This window comes from Labeo rohita, chromosome 13 (assembly GCF_022985175.1).
Source record: "Labeo rohita strain BAU-BD-2019 chromosome 13, IGBB_LRoh.1.0, whole genome shotgun sequence".
Classification (NCBI taxonomy): domain Eukaryota; kingdom Metazoa; phylum Chordata; class Actinopteri; order Cypriniformes; family Cyprinidae; genus Labeo; species Labeo rohita.
In genome coordinates, this window is record NC_066881.1 from 3,421,611 (window position 1) to 3,433,499 (window position 11,889).

General features: G+C 37.4%; 1 protein-coding gene across 1 annotated transcript in view; it reads right to left on the reverse strand.

The window, feature by feature from the left end:
* agpat5 (1-acylglycerol-3-phosphate O-acyltransferase 5 (lysophosphatidic acid acyltransferase, epsilon)) overlaps positions 1–11,477 on the reverse strand; it is a 29,846-nt gene extending 18,369 nt beyond the window's left edge. The window contains exons 1-4 of the mRNA XM_051126731.1: positions 10,645–11,477; positions 10,079–10,148; positions 9,771–9,886; positions 9,527–9,616 (exon numbers count right to left, since the gene is read on the reverse strand). Of these exons, the coding sequence (XP_050982688.1) occupies positions 9,527–9,616; positions 9,771–9,886; positions 10,079–10,148; positions 10,645–10,863 (495 nt within the window). The 5' untranslated portion in view covers positions 10,864–11,477. The remainder of the gene's footprint in view (positions 1–9,526; positions 9,617–9,770; positions 9,887–10,078; positions 10,149–10,644) is intronic.
* Positions 11,478–11,889: the final 412 nt, after the last annotated feature.

Below are 11,889 nucleotides of genomic sequence, written 5' to 3' on the forward strand. Positions count from 1 at the left end.
ATGGAAATTAAGAAGCACCAAATTGCAATCTCCTCCTTATCAGAAAGGGATAAAGGTACACTTCCAAAAGACACTCCTTGTTTTGAGTCTTTTGTGTAGACAATAGCAGATAGAACGTTCTGAGTCTCCAGCCCACAAGGGAAGGGACATCAAGAGATGCATCCAGCGCTCAGCAGTAGTTGGTTAAGCTCCGTTGCTTTTAGCTACAAAATGAATACCCCTGACCGAAATACAGATGTGACTAAACGAGCTTTTACAACTAAGGAGAATGCAGACTAAACAGTTGATAAGAGAGAAAAGACTAATTCAGCGGTATGGAAGTGGTTTGGCTATTCAAGATTGGATAAACTTCAGGCTTCGGTGCGCTGCAAAATGGTCCTGATTAGCAGCGGGAACACGTCTAATCTTCCACCATTTCAAGCAGTTCAACCCGATAGAACATTCTGAGAGTCAGAAGATGAGACACTAGGGATGCAACAATACAGGTAGTCCACGGTTCAATACATATCTCGGTTTTTAACCACAGTTTTTGGCTCGGTTGTGATATCTTGCCACTTTTTTTTGCAACAAATTAACAAAATACACCCATAAACCTCTGTACACTGGAAAAAGCGTGGTTTAGTATACGTCTGCTTAATTTTTCTTTTGAGAGAGGTATTTTTCCGATTTTTACGCAAAACAGAATGGGTTTCATTCATACTGGATGGCAGAGGACGCCCTCGTGCAGAAAATCCACATATGCGTCAAAGTAGTATCACTGATGACGTTCCGTTCCAGCTTCTCTAATATGGATAAAGGCATCGCTATTGCTGTAACTGAATAAAAACAACATATAACATTAAACGTTAAACAAATTATGAAATGTAAAGACAATAAACATTCGTCTGCAATAATATATGCTTTATCTTTGTTCTTCAAGTCATCTCGTGCATTTTCATAAGCCATGGCTCAGCGACATACATAGAATATGAGTATAGAATTTATTGTCTGCCTCATTCTATGATAAGAATCCACATCAGATCACATAAGGAATTTATTTCAAACACTTGACTGATATTTCAAACATTATGCTGAACGTTATAATGTTTTTTATAACTTTTGTTTTTATAACTCTTTTGCTGGACAACAGGTTTAGAAAGGTTTATTATTGCATATCATTAGAATGGAAGATGCTCTGCATGTTGCCTTTTCAAATATTACCAGGGAAGCGTTTCCTCATGTCAGCATGTAAAATTACGCACACACTTACAGCAAATTCCGAGATAAATAAAACAAGGAAGTTATTTAAAAGCAAAAACAAACAAAAAAAAAAGAAACGCATTTCACAAGCATGTATTGAACCATGGATGTTGTGCCGAACAGTTAGCTATTATATTGAGAATTGTGACATCCCTAACATAAAAGTTTAAACCAACTTGTCCCCAAATCATCACCACCACTTCCATCCCCCTCAAAAACACCAGCTGTGTCAAAAGAGAAGTCCATGCAGCAAACACAAATGCCTGCATTCATACCTTATGACAAACAGTCTAAACATCATAAAGACATTACTAAGGCTGTTACAAACTTCTTGGCTAAGAACACGATGCCGTTTAGTACGTGGGCTTCAGGAAAATTATGTCAGTCATCAACCCTAGATACGAGCTCCCTGGTCGAAAATATTTTTTACGCACAGCTACACCTGCACTTTATGGTGAAGTCAGGGAAAGGGTGGAGGAGCAACTGAAGTCAGTGTTGTATTTTGCGACCACCGCTGATCTGGGGTCTAGTCGAACCTCTGAACCATACTTGAGCCTGACAGCCCACTTTATTTACAAAGACTGGAATCTTGTCAGCTTATGCCTCCAGAGAGTCTACTTTCCGGAGGATCATATGGAGCAACAAAGCACCAGATCTGCATCACCACTGACAGCGGGACCAATATCATCAAAGCCGCTGAGTTGAACGGATGGACAAGACTACAATGCTTTGGACACCAACTGAATTCTGCTATTGGTAAGTTATACACAGTTAATGTAAATGCTCGCCACAACACTGACCTCCACCGTTAGATTTTCAAAAAGGCTTTGACTTTGTTAAATAAACATGAGCACTGCACATTTCTAAGTCAAAATGCTGTGCTTATGATGCTTGCTTGAGGTACTTCCATAACATTTCAGTTGGATTAAGGTCTGGACTTTGACTCTGCCATTTTAAAGCATTAACTTTGTTCTTCTTTAACCATTCTTCGGTAAACAACTTGTGTGCCTGGGGGGTCCCTGTCTTGCTGCATGACTGACTTTCTCTTGAGACTCGGTTTACAAGAAGAAAATGTCAGGACATCTGTCAGAGTTTGCAGGTATAATTCAAAATTCACTGTTCCATCAGAGATGGCAAGCCATCCTGGGGTCCAGATGCAGCAAAACAAGACAAAACCATGATACTACCACTACCATATTCATAGATGGGATAAGTTTCTTATGCTGGAATGCAGTGTGTTCTTTTCTCCAAACATGGCGGTTCTCATTTTAGCCCAAAAGTTCTATTTTGGTGTCATCTGTCCACAAAACATTTCTCCAGCAGATAATTTTCCTGAATAAATAAATGGCAAAGAAAATACTTTCACAAAATTTCAAGCAGCACTATAATCGATCTATCAATCACATTATGTATTACTTATTACTAGGGATGCTCTAATCCGCCTTTTTCTCCTCCGATTCCGATACCTAGGGTTCGGTATTGGCCGATATCGATCCGATTCCAGTTCCATGTTTTTTTTTTTTCCCCATTTAAATAAATGTAGAATTTATATATCTCTGTGTGTGGTATAATCATTTTTCACAATCTACTAAATACAGACCACTTCATGATAAAGAAAAATAAATGATGTTTCTTTGTTGGAATGGAATTGCTAGATGGCACTGTCCCAAAAAATAGGGTCCTAGAAATGTGGTCCTAGAACAGCCTCCGGTATTGCAGGAACATCGTAGTGGGGTTGTTTTTGTTCAAACCAAAGCAAAAAGCGACCCATGTTTTTACCCTGCAAACTTATCTCACAAGACGAGCCGAGACTGGGTTCATGAGAACGAGACGAGACGAGATTTTTAAACTTTTCTTAAGAAATCCTCAATGATGAAATATATAGGGAAAATAGTCTTTTGTTCAACTGAAAAGGACAACATGCAAAAAATTGTAGGTGCATTTTGAACTTTATGAAATTAAACTTTCATTTTAATGAATTATATGCAGTGATAACATTTAAACAAGAGCTTCACGATTCTGATTGAATTGAGAATCCCAGTTGTTTTTAATAAATTGGAGACCATGATTCACTCTCGATTATGGAGACAAAAGATTAGAAAACTAAACAAAATAATGTAATTTACTAGTGGTTCTGACAAACTGTTCATTGCTTAAATCTAAAACATGTATTCATTTAAACAACAATAACAACAACAACAAAAACAACAAAAAACATTCAATGAAGGAGTCAGTGATCACTTCATTAAGACTTGTTTGACTATTGAAATCTCCTGAATGAATGATTCAATGACATACTTTTTAAAACGGGCAGTTGTCGCCACCTCCTGGCGGAAGAGGATAAGCGTTACAATACATACAAGTGTTAAGATACTTTCGTTTTGATCGCTATGTAGACAATAAGTGTTTATACCCAAACTATAAACTTATCCCAGTACTTCTCTTATTTAAATGTCTATAACACAGAAATAATGATTATAATGTAGTTGAAAAGACTGTTTGTGTTGCTCTTTCTGCATTCACATTTACCCCGACCCTCTGATTCATTAACATGGGCAGCGACAAAATGTGCTTCTTATGCTCCACTGACACTCCGATGTGTGTCCGAATAGACATAGCTAAGTCGTTGTCATTCAGGAATAAGATCGGGTGGGTGTTTGAATCGAGATCTTGATATTTTAAGGATTAATCGTGCAGCTTTAATGTAAACACTGCAAAACGTTCTGGGAGGACATAGTTACGAGATCTTGTGAGTATCTTAAAGTGCCCCTATTATGCGTTTTCAAATATGATCTTTCATGTAGTGTGTCATGTAGCTGTATGTGAACATGAACTATCTGCAAAGTTGTGAAGCCGACAGTGCACGATACATAAAGTTATTGTCTATCAAAAAAAAAGAGTCGACTCACATTTGCCTAAACGAGTCGTCAGGATTTCAAATCTTTCTCTGTTACGGCCACACGTCACGAAGTAACAGATTTGCATAATGTCCACCTACGTTCTACGTCGCGAACAACTTGCCCGCCCATACATTTCCATGGGGTTTAGGTCACATGGAAATTTACACGTACATTATACGGAAGACGCTGTATCATACGCTGTGAGTAAAACTATTTTATATTCACTTCTAAAAGATGATGAATCTACAAATATTGTATTTTCTAGCGATCGTTCAAAATACGTAGTTGTGTATGTTGTTGTGTAACAACCCTGCACATGTCATGCTAACCGGCTAAATCACGCTTGTGTAGTTCTGTTGTTCAGCTGTGGACCCACTGTAGTCTGACAATTTGTGATTGATGCAGCTTGACTGTCTCATTAGTTGGAGTAATGATAAAGGATGGCGTACGAAGCGGCTTTCACACCGAATGCGGAAAGCGCTGTGCTATGAAACCCATTCGTTTCAATTGCTTCCGCCCTGCGTGGACGGCTTGTTTCGGCCTCGACTAAAGCGGACGCGCAGCGGAGCAAAGTTCAAATGAGTTGTTCAAATGAACTTTTTCCGCTGCGCTCTGAAGGGCTGCACTGAACCCAGCGGCCAGCGCAGCGCTTTCCGCGTTCGGTGTGAAAGCCGCTTAATGCATTATACATTGCTGAAGTTTACAACATAGAGGTGTGCCCGGTTCGGTTATAAAAGCAAATTGCGAGCACTTTCCACGGTAGACCGTGCTAACTTGTGGATCAGCCACTTCAGCCGTTTCATCATCAGACTCTGGCTGGAATCGATGCCATCTTTTTTATGTATTGACAAGTATCCAGTGCTGTCAGTCAGTTATGGCAATGGGCGTTTCGTTTTCCGACACACCGTACGCGATAGACCAATCATAAAGGACTGCGCCATCTGACCAATCACAGCAGTGAGGGCTCACGGAAAGGAGGGGTTTAGAGAGACTGATTCTTCGAACTGCTTCGCACGAGTCGTTTAGGAATCATTTAGAAATAGGGTAAATTTAAATCTATTTTTGGAGAAAACTAAAGTGTTTTTTGACCTTGCATACATGTAAACCTGTTTTGGGAGTCTATTAAAACAATATTAGCAACCTTTAAAATGGCATAATAGGGGCACTTATCCTCTTCCGCTAGCAGGTGGCGACAACTGCCTGTTTAAAAACGTATGTCATTGAATCATTCATTCAGGAGATTTCAATAGTCAAACAAGTCTTTAACAGTGGCAGATTAAGACTCTTTGGTGCCCCTGGGCAGGGACACCTAAAGCTCAAGTAGAAAGCCTTACAAAATCAGGTTAACACTTTTTACAGTGTTCTAAGATTAGATATAAATCTTAACAGTATGCTGCAAATTCAAACATGTTTTAACTAGTGAAACCAACTGTTACAGGTATAACAATAATCCAATCTGTTCATCTCATCAGACTCTATGGCCAGCAAAGAAAGTTTGGATAGTGTTTTAGAGTCATTGTTGTCCTCAGTTCATTTTTCATTCATCTATATTTAATTTTCAAAATAATTTTCAAGTGTTTTACTCCCTTCAAAGAAAGGTGTAAAATGGGTGTTTTCAGAAATGTGACAATGAGTGCATGGTCTTGTTGCAGGGATGGGCAGCATTTCAAATACATGTATTTCAAATACATGTATTTGAAATACAAAATACTACTTTGTATGTAAAATGCATTTAAATACATTTAATCTTAGAATTTTTGTATTTTCAAAATACATAAGGTACTTTGTCAATCAACCTCCTTATTAGACTGATGATTTCCTGCAGGAATGGGCAGTATTTCAAATACATGTATTTAAAATGCTATTTTGAATCTTTGTATTTAAATACCTTTGGAAAAAGTCAATTTTACCATTTGGTATTTAAATACATTTAATCTTAGTATTTTTGTATTTGTATATTTAGTATACTTGTTGATACAGGAAATCAGCAGTCTAATTAAGAGGTTAATGAAGAGGATAATACAAAAATACTAAGATTAAATGTATTTAATTACAAAATACAAAATAGTATTTTGTATTTCAAATATTGTATTTGTAATACTGCCCATTCCTGACTGTGCTTAAATTTATTGGACCACCACCCAATGCACAGTTTGCGCCACAGCTGCCCTAAACTAAGTACTGGTGATTATTACCAAAATCATTTTTAATGTTTCTGTAATGGTTAATCCACCAGTATGGGTAAGATCTCTAGTCAAAGTAGTGTTTCTAATGCTAAAATATAATTATTGTTAGGACTGAATGGATTCAAAGACAGATTGCACAAAAGGTTAATCAAAAGCAAGTCTTTGTGTCTTTGAGCAACCAGAAACTATTTGGATGTCAGTAACAACAGAGACTGCGGAAAAGTGCATTAAAACAATTTCAGCAAGAATGCAGGATTTTATCAAGGCCAAAGGAGGCATACAAAATAAAAATAAAATATTTATTTATTTGGTTTATTAGTTTTTGGTTATTATGTGTGAATAAAGACAATTTAGTCGTTTGTTATTTGCCTAATAAATGACAATACATTGTTTAGTTCTAAGGTTTTTGACGGGTGGTCTGAAAAGTTTGTTAAGCACTGTATAGCTACATAGTTTTATGAGGATTTGAACCGACAATAAAACTTACAAACTCACTTGTTTACACTCTGCCACTTTCTTGGTTGCCAACGGCTGCAAAGAACAATGTGAAAGCGCAAAGCTGACGCTCTGTAGCGAATTCTCACATATGTAAGTGAGGCATTTTAATTTGAACGCGGCGTTATGCGTGTACGCTTTAAGTGTGCATGAGCGCCCGGTCTCCAGGAGAGCGCGCAAGCTCTGAGTGGTTAAACACTGGAAATAATTAAAAAGAAATGCAATTTACAAACTTTATCAACGATGCGACATTGATTCTATTGTAACTGTGCAGCTCGCTTATAGTCAGACGCGATGTGGTGATAGTAAGCCATTAGCACACTTTAGAGAGAGAGCGCGCGGTCATTCACTCGCGCTGTTTGTGAAATTACGGCTCGCATAAGTTTTTCAAATTACTTTATAAGTTATTAATGATGAAATATTGATTGTACCTTCACCTTCAGCATTATAATTGTTTTACCCGCGCCAAAAAGGGACAGAGACGGTGCTGCTGCAGGTCATGCCAAACCTCTCACGGCATGCGCATCATCAGCTTTTTTAGAGACCGCCGATCAAACATCCCCAAGCGATTACTGGCCGATAGTGATCGGTAGCTGATCTATCGGAGCTCCCTACATTGAATGTTTTTTTGTTGTTGTTGTTTAAATGAATGTGTTTTTAAAAGACTTAAGCAATGAGCAGTTTGTCAGAACCACTAGTAAATTACGTTATTTTGTTTAGTTTTCTAATCTTTTGTCTCCAGAATCGTGAGAGAATCATGGTCTCCAATTTATTAAAAACAAATGGGATTCTCAATTTATCCAGAATCATGAAGCTCTTGTTTAAATGTTGTTTATTACTGCATATAATTCATTCAAATGTTATTTTTTTTTGCATGTTGACCTTTTCGGTTGAACAAAAGACTATTTTCCCTATATATTTCATCACTGAGGATTTCTTAAGAAAAGTTTAAAAATCTCGTCTGGTCTCGTGAACCCAGTCTCATGTCTCATCTTGTGAAATAAGTGTCTCATCACACCCCTATTTAATATACTTCATACAGACATATGACTACACATTACATGAATTCTACAACGTCAATTCCAGAGAAGTTGGGACATTTTGCAAAATCCAATAAAATTAAGAACGTGATTTGTTCATTCTCTTTAACTTTTATTTAATTGACAAAAGTACACAGAAAAGATTTCCAAAGTTTTCACTGACCAACGTACGTGTATTTTGTAAATATGAACAAATGCTGTTTTTGACAGCTGCAACACATTCCAAAAAAGTTGGAACAGAGGCAAAATAAAAGTGAAAAGGTTATAGAATATACACGTTAAACTGTTTTGAAACAGTTCACAGTAAGCAGGTGAACTGGTAATAGGTCAAGGTATTCGCAATACCAAATTGCCAAGAATTAGGTCTTTCACCAAGTACCATACATAATATTGTAAAAAGATTCAGGGAATTCAGAGATATCACAGCACATGTAGGGCAAAACAGGAAACCTCAGCTGAATGACCTTTGAGCCCTCAGATGACACTGCACAAGAAACCGTCATGCTGTGGTGTTACATATAGCCACATGGGCTCAGGAGTACTTCAGAAAACCATTGTCATTTACCACAGTCTGCTGCTGCATCAAGAAATGCAACTTGAATATCTGTTACTCTAGGAGAAAGCTACACATCAATTCTGTGCAGTGATGCTGCCGGGTTATCTGGGCCTGAGCTCATCTCAGATATTCAGAAAGACAGTAAAAATGTGTGCTGTACTCAGGTGAGTCCACATTTCAACTTGTTTCCAGGAAAAATGGATTTCTAGTTCTCAATCCCAAACACTAAAAGGACTACCCAAACTTTCAATAGTGACAGAAGCAAAAGCAAACATCTGTCATGGTATGGGGGTACAGTAGAGCAAACAGCATGAGTGACTGACATACGTGCGAAGGTACCATTGACATAAAGGCATATATTGGGATTGTACAGAGACATGTACTGCCATCAAGATGGCATCTTTCATGAGAAGTCCATGGTTATTATATTAAGACAATGCCAGGTCTCATTCTGCATGTGCTACAACAGCGTGATTTCGTAGACAGAGTGAATGTGCTAGACCAGAGGTGGGGAACCTTGATCCTGGAGGGCCGGTGTCATTGCAGAGTTTAGCTCCAACCTTGGGGAAAAACAAAAAACAAAAAACAAAAAAAAAAACAAACATACCAACCTGTATCTAAACTCTGTATCTAAAGATCTGTCTCCTATTATAAATGTATGGCTCATCATGAAAAGGAGAATCAGACAACAACAATCACAGACTGCTGAGCATCTGAAGTCTTGTATCAAGCGAGACTGGACAAAAAACTTTATCAATTAGTATCCTCAATTCCTAAACAATTAAACATTGTAATTAAAAGGAACATTGATGTGACACGGTGTAAAACATGCCTCTGTCCCAAATTTTTTGGAGTGTGTTGCAGCCATCAAAATCTAAATTTGTTCATATTTACAAAATTCATTTATGCTGGTCAGTGGAAATTTTGGAATCTTTTCTTTGTACTTTTGTCAATTAAATAAAAGTTAAAGAGAATGAACAAATCGCAGATTCTTGATTTTATTGCATTTTACAAAATGTCCCAACTTCTCTGGAATTGGGGTTGAATATACATGTGTCAAGCACTGCTTTCTGGATTTTCAGTCGGTGAATGCTATAGATATATACTCACAGGTGTACCCATTTTGGTCTGAGATGATAATTTCTTTTTCATGGCTTTCTCATCGAAGTTGGCACTTCTCTTCACATACACACCTCCATGCTGTGAATCACATCAACCATAGTCATAAACCACAAACATACAACCGGTCCTATTCTTGTAACACTTGCAGAATAAATGTATGTGTAAATTGTTTATAAAACCATTCAATAAACATGAATGAGGTCTAATGTTTCAAATTAGATGTGTACACTACCTGTGAGAAATACCATCCATATAAAGGAAGCCACTTTAGACCATCTTTCAGGACATATCTTACGTGTCCAAGTGCATTTTGTCGAATGGCTAACATATCAGCAATAATCCAGTCAGCTGCAATGGAGAACACAACCTTTACAACTGGTACAGTGATGTTGTTAGATACCATGATACTGAGATATATAGTGTGGTACCATAGTATTTACCCACATGGTACAAATGAAAAAAAAAAAAAAAAAAAGGTTTTCCCATGGTCTGCATCACAACTATTTCGGAACATTTATAGATAAGAGCATCGAGACTTACCGGTTGATTGATGGTTTGACAGGTAAATCACATTCTCCTTCTTTTTTGGTATGTCCCCATAAATGACAATCTGGACAGATATTTACATGAACATTTGCAATACATTAGACAACAAGAACGATATAGTTATAGTGAAAATGACATTAAGGACATCACTGTCTGAAAAAAAGGCTTGTTTCTAAATAGATATGGAGTTTGAGCCCTTAAACACGCAGTAAGCAATATTTGACAAACACTGATAAATTAAATCAACACCCAAACAAACATCCCTCCCTTCATTGCTTTGAACCAAAAATCATGAACCCACTAAGCAACACAAACATTACCTGCTTCTTATTATACGCATACAGTGGATACAGAAAGTATTCAGACTTTCGTTATACACTTAAATGCAAAAATGCTTTTAAATAATTCAGTTTTACATAATTTTACCAATTTTATCAGTGGTACATTTAAGCACTATATAAAGTGTGGTTAATGTCTGTGGTTATTTGTTACACCATCATGTAAAAAGGGGGCCCTTGTTTTTGTGGGGTAAAACACAAAGTCAAAAAAGTCATACTGACCTCCACTCCCGTGTAATTCTCAAAGAAGAACAGGACCATACTCTGATACACTGAATACACACGGTCATCCACAGAATGATAGAGTCTGGACGGCAGCACAGTGGACAACAGCCGCCAGACGCTCCAGGACAGCAGGTAAGCAGGAGCGGTGCCCAGCATCACCGCCGCTGGAAGCCAGTACCGCAACGAGTACGTGTGCACCACCAGAGACAGCAGCATTTTGACAAAAAAACCAAATGACGAATCCGATCCCTACACACCTGCAACTCAAATTAAGTCAGTGTCCCCAGTGACCCTGCCCGACATGCATCGATCTTTTCGCTCAGTTCAGTTGGTTTCAGTTATTAATCACACAATAGCTGTGCAAAAAATTTCGGCCAAGGAGGGGAAAAAAAAAAGTTCATGCAAAATTTCACGCTACTCGTCTTCCGGAAATTTCCTCCAGGTTTAAGCATGGCACCCCTGTTAATACAGATCACTTCCTTAACTGTAATTCTAGTCTAATAAGGCACAATTCATAACATTTTAAGATTAACCAGACATAAACTGTGCTGCTACACGTTGCGTATACTATACTCTGAATTTTCCTTTGTATTACTTTAAAAAACGACTAGAAGTAGATGCAATTTACTTACTAAACACTCCAGAGGACACTGCACTGACAGAAAACCTAAGCTGATTTAAGCACGGGTACTAATTTTACAACTTTCCCATTTATACCATAACAACATAAACAAACGCGATGTCTTACGAATACAACCTGCCACAGTGCTGGCTCTCAAAAGTCACACACGACTTCCAGCCTCCATGTTTCACTGCTGTCATCAGCCACATGCTTGTATCATGCTCGCTGATTGGCTGAAGCAATAGTTCCGGTGTTACGAAATTTTGCCTAGACATTAACTCAAAAGAACTCAGATTATTACTGCTTTTATTATTACTAAGGCTTTTAGTTGATTAAAACATTTGTTTTTTTTGTTCCAGTAAATATATAATTTTTCTATTCAAATGTGGATTCTGAATAAATAAAAGTTATTAAAATAAAAACGTAAAACAACTGACAGAATATGCATTGACATTACATTTATGACTATAACACATGCAACAACTAATGGATAAAACAAAAAACTGAATAAGATGGACACTTAAAATGTAATATTGTAAAACTGTTTTCTGTCTGTTTTAATAAACTTAAATTGTAACCATTTTTTATAACTTTATGCTCCACATCTACATTTTGCTCCT